This window comes from Meles meles, chromosome 7 (genome assembly GCF_922984935.1).
Source record: "Meles meles chromosome 7, mMelMel3.1 paternal haplotype, whole genome shotgun sequence".
Taxonomy (NCBI): Eukaryota; Metazoa; Chordata; class Mammalia; order Carnivora; family Mustelidae; genus Meles; species Meles meles.
The window spans coordinates 119,041,821-119,066,135 of NC_060072.1; the positions used below are offsets into that span (position 1 = coordinate 119,041,821).

Here is a 24,315-nt window from a genome sequence, read left to right on the forward strand (position 1 = left end):
GATAAAGAAGATGTGGTATATATATACAATGGAATATTACGCAGTCATCAAAAGAAATGAAATCTTGCCATTTGCAACTCATGGGTGGAACTAAAAGGTATTATGTTGAGCAAAGTAAGTCAGTCAGAGAAAGACAATTATCATATAATCTCCCTGATATGAGGAATTTGAGAGGTAGAGTGGGGGGGGGTTGGGAGATAGGGAAGGAAAAAATGAAATAAGATGGGATTGGGAGGGAGACAAACCATAACAGACTCTTAATCTCATGAAACAAACTGAGGGTTGCTGGGAGGAAGTGGGTATGGAGAGGGTGGTTGGGTTATGGACACTGGGGATAGTTTGGGATATGGTGAATGCTGTGAAGTGTGTAAGCCTGATGATTCACAGACCTGTACCCCTGGGGCAAATAATACATTACATGCTAATAAAAATATTTTTTAAAAAAGAAAAAAAAAAAAAGCTGGGGTGATGACCTGATCTGACAGCAGCCACTTAACTGACTAAGTCACCCAGGGGACCCTATGAAAATAATTCTTAAAGCCTATTGTTTAAAACCACTATTCCTCACTAATGTGACAGGACAATTTTTAGAAATATTTTGTTTTTCACATAGTATTTTTTTCCTTCTTGGTCCTGTGCAGGGTCAGGATCTTTATGCTTCCTTGCCCAGAAAAAGTTATGTATGTTAAAAGACACTTCCCTTTCTGGATTTTGTTTTCATAAAGTCTGAGCTTCCATATCTGCTGTGAGGAAGGAAGGAAGAGGCTAGAGTTGCAACTGAAGTGCCTTGCACAGCAGATATTTCCAGAGCCTAATTCCTTGGCCCTTCCATCAATCTCCTTTCCTTCCCCATATCATGAAATCCCGAGTTACCTTTTTTTGAATCCTTACTCCACGGAGAATTTGAAAATCACTGTTCTGGACCAATAATTCCCCAGATCTTCTGAGGTGAAGACAGATGGACAATGCTGGAATCGAAGCTGAGGAACTTTAGAGACAGACTACCATATTTCTGTTCTTCATGTATAGAAGACGAAGTAATAGTGGAGTGATAGGTGACTGGAACTGCTTTAACCTGGAAGTATAGAAGAATGCTGATGCTGATAATCAAACTGGAAAGTTGAACTGAGTATTGGCAGGAAGAAGTTTGGTCTCTGGAATGTCAAATTTGACATTAAGGTAATGCATCCTAAACAAGGTAGCCTGTAAGCAGCTAGAGAGATGGCAATGTCAGGTCTGTAGATAAGAAGATAAGAGAGTCAAGCAATTGTTGAAGAAATGGGCTCAGAGAAAAGAGCAGAGGGAAGAGGAGAGGGTGTTCAAGAGATCCTGCAGCAAAGGTAGAAAACTAGCGGCCCACGTGCCACGACCTCCTTCTTGAGTGACTGCTATTCTCTTGTTCACTCAAAACTTTGTCCTCTAAAATTATAGACTCTCAGAATATAGTTTATATTCTGATATAGTTTATAGAATAAAGTTTGAAACTTTATCAGTATAAATAAAACATCCTACTCTTGCTTGGAGGATCTAAGACCTAGAGAAGCAGCCTTGACTGACTTTCAAGCCAGGTGCAGAGCTTTGGGACAGAGGTTTCAGAAGACAACATTCCACATCTACCTTAACTTTGTAGCTCCCAGGGAAACAGGACCTAAGATCCACTTGTAGTCTAGACATGATGTCAACACTCTGCTTTATTTAGAGCCTACTGAAACACAACTTCATCAATCTTTTACCCTAACTCCACACTTCCTCCAGAGCTGTGTAACTCCATCTTTTCCTTTGGTGAGCTGCCCCCCAGTTCCTCAGTTGTGAGCTCTTTATTGCTGTGGATCAACAAACCTCTATCTGTTGAGCTATGGGTTAATTTCTGGAGGTATGTCTTGGGTGAAGACAGAGAGTCCTGGAGGTTTTTACAATGCAATCATTCTTTCTACAAACTATAAATGAGACCCAGACGAAGGGTTCCTGATTGTCTTTGCAGTTCTCCTTTCACAGTACCTCAGAGCGACTTCCAGTTGAGAGCCATTGTGGTATCCACCGTTCTAAAAAACCACTTCAGCGGCTGAGTGGTTTCCCTTAGACACGTAATCCACAAATTTATCCAGGCCTTTTATCCAGGAATGACTCAGGTCAGTCATTCCTCCGGGGTTGAGTTCCATATATTTATTACCAGAGAAGTGGGACCTCTGAATGACTGAGGGCCTTCTCCCCGCTCACCTTACTTTTCACCTTTGTTTAGTGATCTTCTTCATTCCTTAGGATAAACTTCCTTTTTTCTTTCTTGACTCGCCAGTCCACTCTCTCAGGAAATAGTAACCGCTTCAACTGGAGAGCCATGCGTCACCCTTCATTCAAATCTTTTCTCTGGCAAGGCACTCTAATAAGGTGGACTAGGAACCAATTTTATCTCCAGACCAAATAGAAAGCAAACACTTCCTTATTAGGAATATAGTTCTGTATTTAAATAAACTATAACGTAAGTTTTAACAAATCCCTTGGCCCCTGAAGAAAAGAAAGCTAAGCGCGTCTGCCTTCGTTCTGGGAAATTCTGCGGTCAGGTCAGGCAGCAGGGTAACCGAAGGCACCTCTGGCAGTGAGCGTCCGGTAAAACTTGAATCCGCGACCCCTGGGCGAAGAGTGGCGGCAGGGCGGTGGCGCGGCCGGGCGAGGACGCGGATTGGTTGTCAGGGAGCCGGGACCCGCCGCGCTTGCGCCATGCTCCTCGCGGACCGCCCATCCCGACGCCCAGTCGCCGGTCTGCGGCCTCGGGAGTGATCGGACGGCTGCCGGCGAGCCGGCGAGCGGACAGCCGGGCGGGTAAAAGGTGTGCCCGGCCTGCTGTCTCCGAAGAAGTAGGGGGCGACTTTCCGGGGGTCTGGAATTCTCTTGAGCCCCTGTAGTTTGCCCAGGCCGAAGAGAGAAGCCGAGGAGCTGTGGACTCTCCACCCGTGCCGCCGCCGCCATGGCTGCCATGATGGATCGGAAGTGAGCTTCAGGGCGACGGCTACCGGCGCCGGTGCTTCGAGTCCGGGTTTCCCGGCCACTCCCGCCGGGGGAAGCGCGGCGCTGCAGACTGCTGACTCTCTCGGCCTTCGCGACCCTTACTTTCAGCTCGGGCCCGCTTCCTTCCAGACCGAGCGGCGGGGAGTGGCTCCCGGCCTCCGGCCCCAGCAGCGAGGAAGATGGCGGACCCGGCCGAGTGCAACATCAAAGTGATGTGTCGCTTCAGACCTCTCAACGAGTCTGAGGTGAACCGCGGCGATAAGTACATCGCCAAGTTTCAGGGAGAAGACACGGTCATGATTGCGGTGAGTGACCCCAGTCCCCACTCTCCGTCCCGCTCCTTTGCGCCTGGCTGGGCCCGGAGTTCTGGGAAGTGGCGGGGTGCAGAATTGAGAACGGGCAGTGGTGTCCCCAACCCCGCCTCCCGGTAGAGTTTGCCGGTTCAAATAACCCTGGGGAGGGAGACTGCGCAGCTCCACGGGTGTTCCTGGATCGCCCTCACCCGGTCTTAAGTGCGGAGAGAAGGGAGGCGCCTGGTCTCCGTCTGGGACACTCCCCCACCTGGGGCGCTGGAGGAACTTTCTGTGGAGAGTTTAGTGCATATTTGCGTGTGTTTCTGCTTGTGTGTGCGCACTTGCTGTTGGTGTTTTGGACTGCCCCCAAGTTTACCATTTGTAACACGTGCAGGATTAAAGTTCAGCTAGGAATGTTGAGGTTCAGGACCAGCCCTACTGTGCCTTAAGTAGTAAACATACCTAGTTGTTTAGAAACAGAAGACACAACTACATGATGAGCCATATTTCTCTTTCGGGAGGAGGAAAAATTATCGAGCGACAAATATACCTGTATCTCTTGCGTTCACCCACCCGTCCTTTGAGTGATGAATGAATGCTCATGTTAACTATTACAAACTGCAATCGACGACTGTAAAAAGACAGTTCTCTTTTGAAATAGGAGTGATCAATTTTCTTCAGTTTTCTAGCTGATCTGGCCAACTCAGACTGGGTCAAATAGGTGCCCAGAATGACCTGTATATACTCTTACTGGGTTTTATGGGGTAGCAGTATAGCAGAGAGTGTTAACTTTGTATCAGGGTATTACAAACGCAAGCTTTAAAAAGAAAATAAATTTGATCAGTAAATTGGATTTCTTGTTAGTACTGGATCCCTACTTCTACCTTGAAGAAAAATTGTTTTTGATAAATCTCAAGGATGGAGAAATAGTGTCCTTTGTGGTATAAAACATGACCAGAGTTGATTGATTATTGTCAGGGAAACTAGAATGTAAGGTTGATTTTTTTTTTTTTAACTTATTTTATTTTAGGTCTGATCTCTGGTATTGAAAGGTGTCTGCAAATATTTTACAACCCCAGTTCAGGAAGCTTAAAATGGGTAGTAGGACACTGCTTACAGAACAGTGAATTGTGACTAAAATAATTAAATTTATCTTTTTTGGTAACGCCATTGTGGCAGAATTTTTTCTACGTTGCTATCATGGTACAAAAATCTAAATGTTAGTTTTTTTTTCTCTGATGGCATTCCATATTTAGCATATTGTTTGCACAGTTTAGTTTGGAAAAATGACAAAGGGGGGTCATAGGAGATGGGACATTGATGGTGAAGAGCATTGACATACAAGACAGGATTGAAGTTCTTTTAAGAATTTTTATGTGAAAGTTTGCAAAGTTCAGCTTTAGAAATTGAATGTCATAGCTCTTTGTTGCTCTGTAGGCTTTTGGCAAAGAAGTCATTAGATTACCAACAACTGCCAGCTACTACTGTGTGAAGACTGTGGGCTGGATTTTTTGTTAACAAGTTCATGAGAAAAACGATAAATGACATTGGTAACACTACAAAGTTAAGTGCAGTAGTCATCCTTTTCCTTTAGGATATCTCTGACGTGGAATCAGAGGAAGCTTGCAAGGCCTGGGTTAGTTGGCGAACTGGCTACTAGTTTCTCATAGTTTTTGTGATTATTCAGCTGCTCAACAGTGATTGATACATCAAAACAATTTTCCTTTTAGACTTGTATAAGGAATATCTTATTTTTGCAGATTTTTGTGTGCGTTTAGGCAAATCTATAAGTATTACCAAGATTCATTTGTTGGCATGATAGGATTCACAAAATACATTGAGAAGGCAGCTTTCTGCCCAAATAAGACATAGGAGGAAAGAGTTCAAAGAAGACAGTTACCACAGTAAGCACACTTGTATTCTAGGTTGTTTCCTTTGGATAAAGTTCTTAAAAGTTCTTATTTAAGTTTCCTGAACAATGTAAATAAATGTAAATGGTAATAGAAATAATGGATAAGTGATTGAGTTGTGAATCTATAATGAACAGCTGGCCTTTAGGTAAACTGGTAAGCATTTTTATTTATTTATTTTTTTAAGTTTAAGCAGAAATACAGCAGAATCACATAGCCTTAAGAAATGTAAGGTAGCATGTTTACCTCATTATTTTCAAAAGCTAATCTTCTGCACATGCTAAGTTATTGGTTACAAGACGTCTCAATTTTTTTAATGAATTTTTTCAAAGGCTGCTGAAAATTTATGAGGGATAGCTGGGAGAGTAAAATTTTAAAATTTTAAAAATCTCTAGATTTGTTTTGTTCATTTTATTGGCTCCTGATTCAAAATGAACAGTTTTAAGAAAGAATTGCTGCAATGCGGCATTTAAAACTAAATTATTTTAAACGTGATCTTAAAACATTTTGTGTACGATCTTCTGGTTAAATCAAAATGTAAAAGGGTAAGTATTTTAGTTTGTAATGTGATTGAATTATAGATATAGTCTGTGCTCCTGTAGAAAATAATTTCTAAGGATTCTCATTTTCATCTAAGTTCTTTTGTCCAAACTTTTTATTCCTGTTACATCAGTGACTTTAATATAATATGATATTTATATTTATAAAGTATATATACTTTAATATAATATGATCCTGTGGCAGGCAAATCTTGTAATCCTGTAGTGTTTCTCTATGTTTTATACACATTTATATCTTTATACACATTTTTTGAGTATTTAAGTCCTTGTTGAAAAAGTATAAATACCACATCACAAAAATGAAATAAGTGAATTATTTAAGGAAAACCTTTACTTGATAAAAATAGAGTTTGCTTTAAATAAGAGAACTTGAGGGGCGCCTGGGGCGCCTGGGTGGCTCAGTGGGTTAAAGCCTCTGCCTTCGGCTCAGGTCATGATCCCAGGGTCCTGGGATCGAGCCCCGCATCGGGCTCTCTGCTCCGCAGGGAGCCTGCTTCCTCCTCTCTCTCTGCCTGCCTCTCTGCCTAGTTGTGATTTCTCTCTGTCAAATTAAAAAAAAAAAAAATTTTAAATAAGAGAACTTGTTATCCACAAAAGAGGACAAGGGTAACACCTTATGTAGTTGAAATAAGCCTGCTGCAAACTCCAGAAAAAAAAGCCAATAGAAAAAGTTACTCTTTTATGCATTGTAAAAGTGGAATGTGCATATTTGTATTGTTAAGTATCTTGACCAATCATGGTTCATTATATGGTATACCGTAGAGACTGTCAGAACCAACAACAGGCTGTTGCAGTTCATTGAAATTAAAGGAAAGTAAAACCTAATTAGATCATCTTGTCTAGTTCCTTGCCTATAGCTCAACAGGATTTCTCTTTTCAAATGAATGATGTTATGGTGTTTGATCCTCATTTCCAGAAGAGTGAAAATTAAAAGAGAAGAAGCCAGTCTAGCTGGCTCTTGTTTTCAGCTCAGGTCATGATCTCCTGGGTCCCAAGATTGAGCTCTGCCTCAGGCTCCACAAGGTTCTCTGCCCCTACCCCTCCCTCAGGTTGCATGAGCATTCGCACATGTGCATGCATGCACAGGAGGGCTCTCTCTCTCTCTCTCTCAAATAAATCTTAGAGAAGAAGCCCTCATCACATACCTGTACAACTGGGGTATGTTAACTAACAATCATTGTCAGACTAAGCACAGTCTTGTAAGATACAATCCCATGTGATTTGAGGGTCACTATTCAGAATTCCAGAGAAAGGTATATTCCTGCTAGGAGGGTGACCTTTATAACCAGATTTGGTGTTCAGCCTGGTCTCTCCAGATGTAGACAGGAACCACTTCACTTAAGAAATCTAAGATATAGCGTCCCTGGCTGGCTCAGTCAGTGGATCTTGTGACTCTTAACCTCAGGGTTGTGAGTTCAAGCCCTATGTTGGGCATAGAGACTACTTTAAAATAAAATCTTAAAAAGAAAAAAAAAAAAAACTAAGTTATGGTTGCAGTTCAAATAAGCTTATTCCTATTTGGTTTTGTCCCTTTGAAGTCTGTCAGATGTGAATGTATTTTATGAGTTGGAGTATCTTTGAAGGTTAATAGAAATAAGACTACATAATATACATTTCAAGGCCGAGAACCAGGTTTTTAAGATATGGATGTCCAGATCATGAGTTTTCCTTCTTTAATTTATTTGAAAAGTTTTGGTTAAGAGATGTCCCTTAATTGTAGACTATTAGAAGTAATTTTTATATTTCATAAGTCTTGTTTTTTATTCCAGAAAGCTATTATCAGTTAGTAATTTCATGACTAGATCTCTAATTAAACATTTATCTTACATAACAAAATTATAGTTTAGTTTTGGAATTAAAAGATTTTTGTGAACTTAATGCATAGCACTTAATTTTTGATTCAATAGTGATAACACTTAATCCCAGCTTAGTTATTTTTTAGTTTGCATATTTGCTGTAAGGAATGCCATAGTAAACATCTGCATAAAGTACTTTTTAGGCAAGTTTTACTGTTTTTTTTTTATTTTATTTATTTCTTAAGAGAATGTGCACAAGCAGGGAGTACCTCAGGCTGAGGGAGAAGCAGGCTCCCCGCTGAGCAAGGAGCCAGATGTGGGACTCTATCCCAGGATCCTGAGATCATGACCTGAACTGAAGGCAGATGCTTAATTGACTGAACTACCTGGGTGTCCCTATTACCAATTATTTTTGGTATATTTTTTTCTAAATGGTTTGCAACCACTCTTTTTACTGATGTAATAATGGGATAACTTCAAGCTCAGTAGTGTTTGTTCTTTATATTTTTTAAATGTTTATTTTAGTATGTTATTAGTTCTTTTGGAAGGATACAGTTGTCTTCATGCTATTGCCTATTTTCTATTGATTAATTTGCTTCTTGCAAGCACAGTTTGAGTTAATAATTTTTTAATTTTTGTTTTCATAGTATATTTTTATACATTTTTATTAAATGTGTATTTTGGCTAGTTGCAGTCTGTTCTTGACTCTGCCAGATTGTGAGTTCCTTAATGCTAGAGGTTGTTTCCATTTCAGTTCTGTTAACATTACTCAACCACTTGTATTCGATCCTATATTATACAGTTTCTTAGTTTTATATTCAAGATTTTTTTCTTTTTTAAGATTTTATTTATTTATTTGAGAGAGAGAAAGCACAAGCAGGGGGAAGGGTAGAGGAAGAAGCAGACTTCCTTTCGAGCAGGGAGTCTGATGTAGGGCTTGATTCCGGGGATACAGGACTGGATTCCAGGACCCTGGGATCATGACCTGAGCCAAAGGCAGATGCTTAACTGACTGAGCCACCCAGGAGCCATATATTCCAGGATTCTACCCAGTCTTATTTTCTGTTCTTTGAACCCTATAATCTGTCCTAATTAAATAACATTTCTAAAATTCTTTTACTCATTTACAATGTCTGATACCTTACAGGTGCTAAATAAATGTTTGCTGGATACATGAAAAGGAAAATTTATTTTCTTTTCACATAGAAAAAATTAGCGTGGTTTATCTCTGGCTGGTGATTGTTATTTTGAATGTACTTGTGTTTTAAAAAACACACAAATACGTCGCAAATACGTCTTGTATAATCACTAAAAGAATAGATTGTCTCTTTTTTAGTTGTACCTATAAAATTGAAGGTTAATGTCTTTGTAGAATTTAGCAAAAGGACACTTTTAGGGGTGCCTGGGTGGCTCAGTCGTTAAGCAGCTGCCTTCGGTTCGGGTCATGATCCCAGGGTTCTGGGATTGAGTCCCACATTGGGCTCCCCACTTGGTGGGGAGTCTGCTTCTCCTCTCTGGCGCCTCCTGCTTGTGTTCTCTGTGTGTCTGTCTGTCTCTCTCTGCCAAATAAATAAATCTATCTTTTTATTAAAAACACTTTTGTGTTTGTCTCACAGGCAAAGAACAGTCAGACATTAAGATGCCAACTTTTAATTGATGCCAAAGTGAAGTCATCATAGTATAGCCTTTTTTTTTTTTTTCTAGATTTTATTTATTTGACAGACAGAGATCACAAGTAGGCAGAGAGGCAGGCAGAGAGAGAGGGGGAAGCAGGATCCCCGCTGAGCAGAGAGCCCGATGTGGGGCTCGATCCCAGGACCCTGAGATCATGACCTGAGCTGAAGGCAGAGGCTTTAACCCACTGAGCTACCCAGGTGCCCCATCATAGTATATCCTTTAAGAATGATTTCTGCTGCAGAGGGCAAACAAACAACAAATAGTGGTTTAAATAAGAAATTATTATTCACACATGTTAAAAGTCTGGAGAAAAGCCACTAGTGCTGCTGCTTACTGACTCTGTTATCTATTGTCATCCTTAAGCTATTGATACTTCTTCATGTTTTTAAGACGGATGCTACAGCTCCATCATTCCAGAAAGGAGAAAGGGCAGCTACAGCTGAGATGGTCCTTTTTATAAAAAAAAAAAACCAAAACCCTTTCCCAAGACCCCTCAGCAGACCATCACTTACTTTATAGTATCCAGTAATGGGTCATGTGGCCACTGGTTGCAAGGAGACTAGGCTATCAGGTAGTTAGCTTCCCAGCCTATGTAATGGGAAAGCTGCAAGGGGAAAGAGAATTATTAATGATTTTGGATAGCCATTTAGGAGTATCTGTTTCATTGTACTTTTCATTGTAACTGTTATTTCAAGTTTTGGGGAAGGAGATTGTGAAGCATAATTCCTAAAAAGTAAGGTCTTTTTTAGCAGAGGCGTAGGAAGTATTCTGTAAAGTTAAGGATTTTTTGGATGGTCATGATTGTTTTGTATATAAGGTCCAGCTTCCTTCCTTTCCTTTAAGAAAGGGTAGAGAGCAAGCTTATACTTTGAAATACTAGACCTCCTTGCTCTCCTCTTACATCTGTATATGTTATTTTTTCTTTTAGTTTACTAGGTTGTTCTGGCCAACATTTAAACTTGCTCAGATCTTGTCCTTTAAAAAAAAAAAAAGGAAAATGAAAATCTTTAGACCCACAGCCAGATATCTCTACTTAGTTACGTCCCATTTTTTTAAGGATTTTATTGATTTACTTGTCAGAGAGAGACACAGCAAGAAAGGAAACACAAGCAGGGGGACTGGGAGAGGGAGAAGGAGGCTTCCCTCTGAGCAGGGAGCCCAATGGGGCTTGATCCCAGGACTCTGGGATCATGACCTGAGGTGAAGGCAGATGCTTAAGGACTGAGCCACCCAGGTGCCCCTATTTCCCATTCTTTTTTAATCTCTTTACACTCTAACCTTTTTTTTAAAAAAGATTTTATTTATTTATTTTGACAGAGAGAGATCACAAGTAGGCAGAGAGGCAGTCAGAGAGAGAGAGAGAGAGAGAGAGGAGGAAGCAGGCTCCCTGCCGATCAGAGAGCCCGATGTGGGACTCGATCCCAGGACCCTGAGATCATGACCTGAGCCAAAGGCAGCGGCTTAAACCACTGAGCCACCCAGGCGCCCCTACACTCTAACCTTTTTTAATGGGTATTTTTCAGTTTTGCCTTGGCCTCACAGCTATATTTGACACAATCACTCCCTCAATTTTTCCTTGACTTGCATGGATGCTATACTCTTTTCATTCCATCCCTCTGGCTCATCTTCAGACTGTGTCAGTTCTCTAAATGAGTCCCCGGGATCCTTTCAGGGGACCCACAAGGTCAGAACTTTTCAAAATAATATTAAGATGTTATTTGCCTTTTCACCGTGTTGTCACATTGGAGCTTTGCTCCATAACTTCCAACTTAACTTTTGGTTTATTGCATTCTGCAGCCTCATTTCTGCCTTAGGATCTTTTTTTTTTTTTTTTTTAAGGTTTTATTTATTTATTTGACAGAGAGCGTGCACAAGTAGGGGGAGCAGCAGGCAGAGGGAGAGGGAGAAGCAGGCTCCCCGGTGAGCAGGGAGCCTGATCCTGGGATCATGACCTGAGCAGAAGCAGCCGCTTAACCAACTGAGCCACCCAGGCGCCCTCTGCCTTAGGATTTATGCGTCCAATACCTAGGGTACTTCCTACACTCACCCTCCCATGACTAGTATTAAAGAGGCAAGCAGTGAGCTAGGTGCTACTCTTTTTTTCAGTTCTTAAATATCCCTTCTCCAGAGTGGTTCCCTGGCATTCTTCTGCCTTCTCCCAGATTCAGCTTCTTCTCTTATATGCTCTCATAGCATTCTGTTGCACGAGTCAGAATTCTAGTAACTTAATTATTTGTCTAATGTCTGTCCCACTATTACTTAACCTCCACTAAAGCATGTCTCTGTCTTGGTCATCATTCTAGTGAGATGTATGTCTAGTATATCGGGCATCCCATAAATATTTGTTAAGTGAATGAAATGATTGAAAAGCTATTGCAGTAAAATGAAAAGCCTAATGGGAGTAGTGGAGAGAGCTCTGAATTGGTGGGAGATTTGAATTTAAATTTTAATTTTGTCATTAACACCTTTTTTACAGTTCAGGATTCTAGTTTCTTTATCAGCAAAATGATATTGTTATTAAAAATATAGTCTTAGTACTTGCCAGAGTAGACAGTCATTAAATAAAATTCACTCAGCAATATATGAGTGCCTTTTACAGTAGTGGTAAGCCCTGGAAATAGAACAAAGACAAAAATAGACATTTTTGGTTTTGTGGATGGAGTTCATTCTAGTGGATTTGTACTTTGTGATCCATAAGGTCCTTTCCACAAGATTCCGTGACACGAAGTAATATATATAGTAGGTACCCTATTTAGAAGGTTAAATATATGATGACATCTTTAAAGGAACTTAGAAGTGTCCATTCACCTTTACTTTGTGTAGTTGAAATCTTTGTTTCTGTTTTTCAGTCCAAGCCGTATGCATTTGACCGAGTGTTCCAGTCAAACACTTCTCAAGAGCAAGTGTATAATGACTGTGCAAAGAAGATTGTTAAAGGTAAATATATTTAACATGCTATTGTCTCAACAATAAGTAAAATTTTGTGATCTTTTCCATTACCCAATTTTTTCATTTTTAATGCACTCCTTTTTTTAGTTAATTGTAGAAGACAGTTGTTTAAATAATGAAAAGATCAGATACAATTAGTAAACACATTATTGTTCAAATTCCATCATCTAATTTTTTTTTTTTTTTTTAAGATTTTATCTATTTGACAGAGCACAAGTAGGCAGAGCTGCAGACAGAGGGAGAGGGAGAAGCAGGGTCTTCTCTGGGCAGGGAGCCCGACGTGGGGCTTCATCCCAGGACCCTGGGATCGTGACCTGAGCCGAAGGCAGCTGATTAACTGACTGAGCCACCCAGGCATCCCTCCATGATGTAATTTATACACAATACTTAGTGAAAGGTAGTATAAGAATATTAGCATTACAGGGGTGCCTGGGTGGCTCAGTGGGTTGAAGCCTCTGCCTTCCGCTCAGGTCATGGTCTTGGGGTCCTGGGATCAAGCCCCGCATCGGGCTCTCTGCTCAGCAGGAGCCTGCTTCCTCCTCTCTCTCTGCCTGCCTCTCTGCCTACTTGTGATCTCTGTCTGTCAAATAAATGAACAAAATCTTTAAAAAAAAAAAAAGGAATATTAGCATTACACACTTGTTCTTGGAAGATGCAGTTCTATTAGATATTCCCAAGAGAGTTTTTAAGGTAGCAGTTCTGGAAATGCAGCAGTTTGAGAATGATTACAAAATGGTTAGATGGGTTTCTAAAAAGTAGTAGAAAATGGTAGCAGTTGGTCATTCTTCCATTCCATTGTTCTTTCTTCCCCAAAGACTCCTCTTGTGTTCAACAGAAAAACACTTGAAGAATTTAACAGAGGTTACCAAGGTTGAGAAAAGTACGTACGTTCCAGTTAATACTATTAATTTATCCTAAGCTTTTTCAAGTTTATACTTTCTAAAACCATAGAACCCTGGAGCTGAGAGGGTGTGAGTGATTATCTGGACTTCCAATTACTACATAAATCCCTTTTGTCAAAGGGATCTTAGAGTTAAATAGCCATTACTTTGTGATATAATTTATTCTACTTTTTGTCAGCTCTAATTGTTAGAAAGTACTTCTTAGAGTGTGGCAAAAACCTGTCTTGTAGCATTGCTTAGAGTGGAGGGGATGGAATTCAGTATAAGGGTGGACAGGTTAGGGTTAAGTAGGGGCACAAACAGTTCATCCAGAAAGAGGAGAAAAGGTAGAGTTTTTGGGTAGAACTAAGTCTATAGGTGTGATGGAAGAAAATACAGATATTCTCTTCATATTCCATTTTGTCTGTGATTACGGGTACAAAGTTAGCCCAGAATGAAGATGGGGTAGGCAGTTGTAGGAGAAGGAATGAAGTTGTCTGGCAGTAGAAGGGAATGGATTAAAGAAATGTGGCAGTATTGCCAGGCAGCATTGCCAAGGGCCCACTTGAGGTTAGCTGCCAGAAGAACTGAATTTACCGAGTTGGGGTTTTGCCAGGCGATTATAAAAGAGGGGGAGAAGGGCAAAAGAATTGAGGATGAATCAAGAGAATGATGATAATAGTGAACCGTGGAATCTAAGGTGAATGAGAGGAAGGAGAATACAGGTGGGGGGAATGGGTTTGAGGGACAGTGAAAAGAAGTGGTAAGATTAGTTTGTTACAGTCTTTGTGGGCGCGAATGTTTTTTGAACTCAGGGTACTAGAAGGAATAATAGGAGGTAGGTACTTAATTAACAGGAAGGCAGTGTAGGTAGTAATGAAAAGGTCTAGAAGTTAGTTGGCATCTGGAGAAAACTAGGTATTTTAGTAGGATCATCTGCTACATGGACACTGGAACCATCAAGAATTAGAACAGGAATGGCATTAGTGAAAGACAGTAGACTGGATGTTGAAAAACTCATAGAAGCTGTTGGAGAGTTAACTTGATTCTATAAATGATTGCAACAAAGAGGAACAGGCAGTGTCATCTTTTGTTTCTAGGCATCAAATAGTTTTCCAAGTGGCTCTGTTACGGAACACAATTATATTACATTCTTCGTATTTCGATGTACTTTTTTCATCACTACAGGCTAAGATTTTAATATTACTTTTTTAAAAATACTAAGGTATTGATTCATGAGCTCAAGAGCAATTTTAAGTGTTTAAGGTCTTTTTCACATCTGCTGGAGCCAACATTAAACCCCATTCTATACTTGAATATTGGAGTTTTTTAAATTTGACTGTAAGCTTTTATTTATTTTTTTTTTTAATTTTATTTATTTGTTTGACAGAGAGACAGTGAGAGAGGGAAACAGGCAGGGGGAGTGGGAGAGGGAGAAGCAGGCTTCCCACAGCAGGGAGCCCAATGTGGGGCTCAATCCCAGGAACCTGGGATCATGACCTGAGCTGAAAGCAGGCGTTTAACAGCTGAGCCACCCAGGCGCCCTTGACTGTAAGCTTTTAAAGTGTGGATTCCCTGTTGTTCATTTTAGCTCTTGATTATATTTTGAGTTTTGTTTTTATGGTTATCTTATTAGGGATATGTGTTGGCTCTAGCATATTTGGATTATTGAAATTAATCCGAATCCAGCAGGATTTTGAAATTCTGCTAAACTCCTTATTTATAGACATTGTTGTTTGAAAAATATTACTCTAAATCATTTATAAGATGCTTAATGGGCTGTGGCCCTTAACCTAGTCTTATAAAAACTCAGTAAAGTTTTTGGGAGTTAATTAAGTCGCACTGGGTAGTCAGCCAACTTCAGATTCTCTTGTACAGTTCTCTGGTTTTTAGTTTTGTCAACACGTCAACAAGAATATGATGAAAAACTTGGGTCCTTTTATGAAGTCATGGTACAGGAAATGAGGTTAGTTCAACTGTAGGTTTTCTTCAGTGAAATTTTGGTGTACCAAAAATAATCTATCATTTTTCCTTTTTGAAAATGAGTGTAACATTTACAAGTTAGTCATCTTCTGTTGCTTTTGTTCTCCGTGGCTTTTAAAAATCAGCTATGGTAGGGCGCCTGGGTGGCTCAGTGGGTTAAGCCGCTGCCTTCGGCTCAGGTCATGATCTCAGGGTCCTGGGATCGAGTCCTGCATCGGGCTCTCTGCTCAGCAGCGAGCCTGCTTCCCTCTCTCTCTCTCTGCCTGCCTCTCTGTCTACTTGTGATCTCTCTCTGTCAAATAAATAAATAAAATCTTTTTTAAAAAAAATCAGCTATGGTAGCTGGGAAATTTTTATCTATGAAATATTTCTTATAACTAGAAACTTGAACTCACTTAAAACCGTTCTTTTCATTGTCTTACCCACCTTAGCCTTAAAGTCTCTCTTGACAGTGTTTATTCTGTTGTTTCATTTTCAGGATAATATTGTAGAAGGTGTTAATAAAATGGGAATACCCTCTGTCTTATATTGTCTGTTAACATTTCATTTTCTGGGCAGTATAGGTCTACTCAGATATTAGTCTTTTTCTGAATATTTTATAAGCTTGTGCCCCATAGTCTCTTAATAATGGTCTCATATCTTCCTTTCTTAGAACTCTTTGAAATCTGTTGACGTTATTCATTTAGTGAAATTTCCCTCCTCAAAATTCAGTTCCTTTTACTTCACAGCAAATTCCTGCTTTACTGTTTGGAACTGAATTCTGAAGAGCAGTTCCCTTTTTTTTTTTAATTTTATTTATTTGACAGACTTGTACCCACATTTACTCCCTCTCCCTCTGCCTGCTGCTCCCCCTACTTGTGCACGCTCTCTTGTCAAATAAATAAATAAAACCTTAAAAAAAAAAAAAAAAAAAAGATCCTAAGGCAGAAATGAGGCTGCAGAATGCAATAAACCAAAAGTTAAGTTGGAAGTTGTGGAGCAAAGCTCCAATGTGACAACACAGTGAAAAGGCAAATAACATCTTAATATTATTTTGAAAAGTTCTGACCTTGTGGGTCCCCTGAAAGGATCCCGGGGACTCATTTAGAGAACTGACACAGTCTGAAGATGAGCCAGAGGGATGGAATGAAAAAAAGAGTATAGCATCCATGCAAGTCAAGGAAAAATTATTGAGCGAGTGATTGTGTCAAATATAGCTGTGAGGCCAAGGCAAAATTGAAAAATACCCATTAAAAAAGGTTAGAATGTAAAGAGATTAAAAAAGAATGGGAAATAGGGGCACCTGGGTGGCTCAGTCCTTAAGCATCTGCCTTCACCTCAGGTCATGATCCCAGAGTCCTGGGATCAAGCCCCATTGGGCTCCCTGCTCAGAGGGAAGCCTCCTTCTCCCTCTCCCAGTCCCCCTGCTTGTGTTTCCTTTCTTGCTGTGTCTCTCTCTGACAAATAAATCAATAAAATCCTTAAAAAAATGGGAAGTAACTAAGTAGAGATATCTGGCTGTGGGTCTAAAGATTTTCCTTTTTTTTTTTTTTTTTTAAAGGACAAGATCTGAGCAAGTTTAAATGTTGGCCGGAACAACTTAGTAAACTAAAAGAAAAAATAACATATACGGATGTAAGAGGAGAGCAAGGAGGTCTAGTATTTGAAAGTATAAGCTTGCTCTCTACCCTTTCTTAAAGGAAAGGAAGGAAGCTAGACCTTAAGAGATCACAAGTAGACAGAGAGGCAGGCTGAGAGAGAAGAGGAGGCAGGCTCCCTCCTGAGCAGAGAGTGATGCAGGGCTCCATCCCAGGACCCTGGGATCATGACCTGAGCCGAAGGCAGAGGCTTAGCCCACTGAGCCACCCAGGCGCCCCAATGAATAGCAGTTCCTTTATTTGCTATGTGAAATCAGATAAACCTAGATTGGAATTTAGGTTCTGCCACTTCTTAGCTCTGTGACTTTTGGGAAGTTATTTAACCTTTCTATGTCTGTGTTTCTTGTTTTGCAAAATAAGGGTCTGTGAAGATTTAAAAAGAGGATTCATGAAAAAGAACTTTACCCAGGGCCTGGTATGAAGAAGCAAGCACAACAGATACCAATTGCTGCTTGTTTCCTCTCTTCTGGGAGAAGAAATTACTTTTGTGATTTAATCAACAATAATTGTGCTTGGGATAATTCATAGCCTACAGTGTTTTCACTCTACAAAATTAGACTTCAAGGAACTATTGTAGTAGAAAGCTCTGTCACTGTCTCCAGCTTCTGTGGCAGCTTTGCAAGTTATATTAGAAAAGTATCACCTGACTTACTCCTTTTGTCTCCATCCAAATGCTCTCTACCACTTTGGAGGAGACTGGATGTAGTAGGTAGTGGGACTTGTCCAGGACAAGATTATGAATGTGGAGGAGTTACCAGTAAATAAACATAGATTTAAGGAAAGAAATGAGGTAAGTGGTGGGTTCCTGGTGAGGTCTGAGGATGGGAAACCAATTAAATACATGGCAGGATGGAGTTGGGGCAGTCATTGGCAAACAAACCTGTTGGAAGACCGAGGTTAGAAACTTCTGGTAGGCAGCGAACAGCAAAATGATGGGTGAGTAGGTGTTTCTTCTGAGATGTAGATTTGATGAGCAAGCTGCCAAGGGTGACCTAAAGCAACTGGTACTGTCTGGGCTCCTCTGTCAGTTGGCTGAAGGACTGTTTCATAAATTTCTGTAAAAGTTTGTGTGTGTGTGAATATATATATATATATGTTCACACACACACACACAACTTTATTTTGTACAAAGCTATTCCTTTTTCCTTTCTGTAGCTTCATTAGATAAGTTTTCTTTGTTTTGAATGAGGCTAACCCACTGGTATTCTCTAGTGAACTCCAAATCTGAGTGATATCTTTTTATGTCCATGTATGAAGTAGTTGTCACTTACTCAGTACTTGCTGATGCTACCCATCATACCAGGCCTTCATAGATTCCCCATCATACCAGGTCTTCATAGATTTCCTACCATAGCTTCCTGACCTGAACTGGCTGCCACAGCATTTACTTTTAATTTTTACAGATGTGGCCTGCCATATATTTATTTTAGTTCCTGTGTTCCTTGATAGTACAGTGCAGTGGTTACGAGTATGTCCTTAAAACCAGGATTGTCTAGGTTTGCATCCCACCTCCATCTTGCTAGCTGTGGAAGTAGAGCAAATTAATATCTCTTTTCTCAGTTTCATCACCCATAAAGTGGGACTGCAAATAGTATCTTTCATAGAGTTGTGAGGATTTAATACATTAATATATGAAAAATTATAAGAACCTGGCACATTGTATGCTCTCAAGTGTTAGCAGTAATAATTTTATATGAGGACTTCTAATTTTCGTAGCCTTCTCTTAATTAAGCCTTCCCCTTTGCTGATGAGGACGTTTCCTCATGAGGAAGTTCAGAGAGAGAGGTGACTTTTCGAAGGTGTTATGCTGTTGTCTTGCTTACTAAATGTTTTTCTTTTTTACAAAGTATGAGAGAAGTAATACATACCCATAGTTGTCCATCTCTCTTTCTCACAAGAACAGCAAAAGTGTATTTTAAAGAGGGAGGGAGGCTTTAGAAAGATGCTCTGTGTTAGTAATGCAGTAATCATTCAGCAAGCATTTGAGTTCCTCCTAAGTGCCAGGCACTGTGCTAGGAGTTAAGCACAGTCCTGGCCTCAAGGAGTTTAAAAGCTGGTGAAGAAGGCAGATAAGTAAATTGATAGTTGCAATATGCAACTATAAGTATAATGTTTAAATGTAGATGCTGTAAGAACACATAGAATGAGATGACTGGTTTATATAGTTGGGTTGGAGGAAAAAGCAAAGCCTAAGCTATCTTAAAGGATGCACAGAGTAAGAAGGAAAGGAAGTTGCCTTCCAGGTAGAGATGACACATGGACCAAAGCATACCCACATGAGAAGAGTATCACAATATGGGAACAGCATACATTATGGTGTAACTGAAGTTGAATGTGAAATTGTCAGATTTGATCATTTTGACCAACACAAAACAGCAGTGTGAGAGGAAGGATGGTGGGAGGTGGCAAACGAGAGCCAGGACAAAAAGTGTCTAATTTTACCTGATTACAGATGTATGCTCTCTAGGATTTTCAAATAGATGAATATAATTTTTTTTCAAGATTCATGCTTAAGATAGGTACATTTCATTGTATATAAATTTTACCTCAGGAATAAAACTGGAAAATGAATCCTAGTTAAAGATACCTGCATGGCGAAGTATTTAGGGGAAAGTGTACTGAAGTCTAGTTTACTTTGAAATACATTAAAACATGAGATGAATGAATAGATACATGATTAAACAGTAAAATTATAAAATGTTAATGGTAGAGTCTTGGTGGAGGTTATAGGAATGTACACTGTAAAATGTATTCCCTTTATCTGTATGTTTAGATTTGTTGGGAATAAGTCAGTGTAGAAAGTAAAGTCAGGGATGGATTTGAAGGTAGGCAAAAATTATTTTCCTAATTGATAAAAGTGTTTGTCAAACTACTTTAGTGATAATGTGGCATTAGGAAATCACCTGATCTGTTGTTGTTAATATCTCTTGCACCGAGAGCAGAGTGTAGATCATGGCAGGTGCTCAGTAAGTATTTGAATGTTGAATATTCCATAATCTCTGTAATCATGTTTAAGGTTATGCTTGAAGTTCCCAGAACAAATGTATGCATTTGCTGTCCTTGGTGCCCTCATATAATATAGTTTAACATAACCATAGGTATACTGTAATATCCTAACTGTAAATATAGTATACTATAAGGCCCTCATATAATATAGTTTCACATAACTATAGGTATACTGTAATATCCTATACTATAATATAGGTATATGCTACTAAATGTTGATCTTGAGAGAGTCACTTGTTAATTCACCCACCAGTATTTTATGGATATAAAAAAAAATTGGATTTTTTTCCTTAGGTTTTATTTGGTTGATAAAAACATCCTTAAGCAGAAGGTATGACATTGATACACTGAGAACAATTATGTGTAAGGGAGTGAATTGGAAAGGGTCTATACTTCGTTCTCCAGATGATTTCTTGTTCAGAAATACTGCAGTTTTTTTTTTAAGAGATTTTATTTATTTATTTGAGGGGGGGAGAGAGAGAGTATGAGAGAGAGCATGAGTGGAGAAAGGTCAGTGGGAGAAGCAGACTCCCTGCCAAGCAGGGAGCCCTATGTGGGACTTGATCCCGGGACTCAAAAATCGTGACCAGAGGGGCGCCTGGGTGGCTCAGGTCATGATCCCAGCATCCTGGGATCGAGCCCCACATCAGGCTCTCTGCTCAGCAGGGAGCCTGCTTCGCTTCCTCTCTCTCTCTCTCTCTCTCTCTCTGCCTACTTGTGATCTCTGTCAAATAAATAAAAATAAAATCTTTAAAAAAAAAAAAAAATCGCGACCAGAACTGAGGCAGTTGCCCAACCAACTGAGTCACCCAGGAGCCCTATTTTTTTTTTTTTTTTATGTGAGTTGGGGGAGGGGTTAGAGGTGGAGAGAAGAGTCTTAAGCTGACGTGGGGCTCAGTCTCAAAACCCTGAGATCATGACCTGAGCCCAGTCAAGTCGGATGCTTAACCTATTGAGCCACCCATGTACCCCCCAATGCCTCCTATTTTAAATGTGATTTGAGTTCTCTTAAATTTTCCCAGGGAAATAAGTACCTTCTTTTTCTCATTAATAAATGTGCCTGTAGGAAATTTGTTAATATCTAGTTAGTTGTGCCCAGTGTTGAGATCCTTCTTTTTCTTTTTTAAATAATGAGTTTTAAAAAAGGATTGGCCTGCTTACTAATTTACTTAGCATGTGCTATTTCCAACAGAGGTTTCTCTTTTTACTTTGGCTTCCTCTGGAATACAATGTAATTTCATAGTACCTTTTTGTCAACAAAACCAAAACAGAACAAACCAAATCCCTATAAACTGAGAATCAGAAGGTCACCTTGTTACGCATTTTTTTTCCCTTCAGCCTAGTAAAGGAAGATAATTAAAGATAGATCTTGGAGTACATACAAGGACTAGAACAGTTTTATTTTTAATTTCACAGGTATTTTGAAAATTTATTTTTGAGGTACAGCTGGGCTTGATGCTTGTATAAGGAGGACTATTGTGTGGGTTTGTGAGCTTTAACTACCAGTTTACCACTAATCAGCAATCCTGTTTGTAAAGATGAATTCATATCTGTATGTAAATTTGCAGAAAATTTTTCCTTTGAGATCACATAAAGCTTTGGAATACAACGTAAAGACATTTGAGATGTGCACTTATGTAAGAGATGATCATAAACAATGGAATTTAAAATTTGTGTTTCATTGACCACAGAAAGTAATCTGGGCTGGAGAGAAAGTAATTGCTTAGGTGGATCATCTCTAAGAAAATTACTGTTAGCTTTTTCGCAACGGGTTTGCCGCCAGAACACAGGTGTCGTGAAAACCACCGCTCAACCTAAACCAGAATGGGGAAGGAAAAGACTCATATCAACATTGTTGTCATCGGACACGTAGATTCGGGCAAGTCTACCACTACTGGTCATCTGATCTACAAATGTGGTGGAATCGACAAAAGAACTATCGAAAAATTCGAGAAGGAGGCTGCTGAGATGGGAAAAGGCTCCTTCAAGTATGCCTGGGTCTTGGATAAACTGAAAGCTGAACGTGAACGTGGTATCACCATTGATATCTCCCTGTGGAAATTCGAGACCAGCAAGTATTATGTGACCATCATTGATGCTCCAGGACACAGAGACTTTATCAAAAACATGATTACAGGCACATCTCAGGCTGACTGTGCTGTCCTGATTGTTGCTGCTGGTGTTGGTGAATTTGAAGCAGGTATTTCCAAGAATGGGCAGACCCGTGAGCATGCCCTTCTGGCTTACACACTGGGTGTAAAACAACTAATTGTTGGTGTTAACAAAATGGATTCCACTGAGCCACCCCACAGCCAGAAGAGATACGAGGAAATCGTTAAGGAAATCAGCACCTACATTAAGAAAATTGGCTACAACCCCGACACAGTAGCATTTGTGCCAATTTCTGGTTGGAATGGTGACAACATGCTGGAGCCAAGTACTAAATAACATGCCTTGGTTCAAGGGATGGAAAGTCACCCGTAAAGATGGGAATGCCAGTGGAACCACACTGCTTGAAGCCCTGGATTGCATTCTGCCACCAATTCGTCCAACTGACAAGCCCTTGCGTCTGCCTCTCCAGGACGTCTACAAAATTGGTGGTATTGGTACTGTTCCTGTGGGCTGAGTGGAGACTGGTGTTCTTAAACCTGGCATGGTGGTCACCTTTGCTCCAGTCAATGTTACAACTGAAGTCAAGTCTGTTGAAATGCACCATGAAGCTTTGAGTGAGGCTCTTCCTGGGAACAATGTGGGCTTCAATGTCAAGAATGTATCTGTCAAAGATGTTCGTGGTGGCAATGTGGCTGGTGACAGCAAAAATGACCCACCAATGGAAGCAGCTGGCTTTACAGCTCAGGTGATTATCCTCAACCATCCAGGCCAAATTAGTGCTGGATATGCACCTGTGCTGGATTGTCACACAGCTCACATTGCTTGCAAGTTTGCTGAGCTGAAGGAGAAGATAGATCGTCGTTCTGGAAAAAAGCTGGAAGATGGTCCCAAGTTCTTGAAATCTGGTGACGCTGCCATTGTTGATATGGTTCCTGGCAAGCCTATGTGTGTTGAGACCTTCTCTGACTATCCTCCTCTGGGCCGTTTTGCTGTTCGTGACATGAAACAGACGGTTGCTGTGGGTGTCATCAAAGCAGTGGACAAGAAGGCAGCTGGAGCTGGCAAGGTCACCAAGTCTGCCCAGAAAAGCTCAGAAGGCTAAATGAATATTATCCCCAATACCTGCCACCCCAGTCTTAATCAGTGGTGGAAGAACGGTCTCAGAACTGTTTGTGTCAATTGGCCATTTAAGTTTAATAGTGAAAGACTGGTTAATGATAACAATGCATCGTAAAACCTTCAGAAGGAAAGGAGAATGTTTTGTGGACCATTTGTTTTTTTGTGTGTGTGTGGCAGTTGTAAGTTATTAGTTTTTAAAATCAGTACTTTTTAATGGAAACAACTTGACCAAAAATCTGTCACAGAATTTTGAGACCCATTAAAACAAAGTTTAATGAAAAAAAAAATTACTATTAATATATTCTATTTCTCTTCAGTCTTTATAAATCTTTCATGAACTAAACTTCAACTTTTATGGTGTCTTTCATATTCATATAAAGAAAATCTGAATCTTCTTCATCATTCTTCCCACAGATATTTTCTTTTCTTTTCTTTTTTTTTTTTTTTAAGATTTTATTTATTTATTTGACAGACAGAGATCACAAATAGGCAGAGAGAGAGGAGGAAGCAGAGAGCCCAATGCGGGGCTCGATCCCAGGACACTGGGATCATGACCTGAGCCAAAGGCAGAGGCTTTAACCCACCTGAGCCACCCAGGCGCTCCCCCACAGATATTTTCTTGTGCATATTTTATTATGCATGGGTGAGAAATAGAGTTAATATCTATGTGAATTTTTTCAGTGTTTTCTAAGACTCTTAAGTAATTTCTTACGACACTTTTTTAGAGGAAAAAAAAAAATCCCCTGAGGTATAAAACCTCTTATTTTCTCATAGATGTACTTGAAGGATACAATGGAACAATATTTGCATATGGACAGACGTCCTCTGGGAAGACACACACAATGGAGGTAACATTTTATAATCTGTCTTGCATGTAGTTTGCAGAATAGAGTGTGCATTCATTCATTATTTATGAAATTATTTCATCATGCTTAAACATATTTACTCTTTATTGGATTCTCTGGTACATATAATATATAGATAACCTCATTGTTGCAATCTAATCAGTCCTGGAGTTGAAATAATGACATTATGTACTTGAAGTCCTATCTTAACTTTGTTTTATTAGCATAACCACAAAAAATGAGCATTTTAGAATTAATGGAAATTTCCTGTTACTTTATAATGGAAATTTAAAATTTTAAATGTTTCGTATGTTTTCATTTCTATTCAGAGCAATTAATTCTCTCCAAATATCTGCACCTCTTTAATAAGAATGTCTCCACAGTTTTTGGTGCTGTTATTAGTAAGATGTGGTCCTGCCTAAACTTTCATCTAGAAAACAGCCTATTTGTTATCTTACGCTGCTGCTACAAAGCATCTGCTTTTATCATTTATCTGAGCATTCTAAAATGACTGCTTATTTTAGTGTAATTCATATTACTTATT

General features: G+C 39.7%; 1 protein-coding gene and 1 pseudogene across 1 annotated transcript in view; both read left to right on the top strand.

The window, feature by feature from the left end:
* Positions 1-2,760: 2,760 nt before the first annotated feature.
* KIF5B (kinesin family member 5B) overlaps positions 2,761-24,315 on the top strand; it is a 49,789-nt gene continuing 28,234 nt past the window's right edge. Inside the window, exons 1-3 of the mRNA XM_046011711.1 lie at positions 2,761-3,308; positions 12,089-12,176; positions 23,701-23,774. Coding sequence (XP_045867667.1) covers positions 3,183-3,308; positions 12,089-12,176; positions 23,701-23,774 — 288 coding nt within the window. The 5' untranslated portion in view covers positions 2,761-3,182. The remainder of the gene's footprint in view (positions 3,309-12,088; positions 12,177-23,700; positions 23,775-24,315) is intronic.
* Positions 21,442-23,039, top strand: LOC123946261 (annotated as a pseudogene).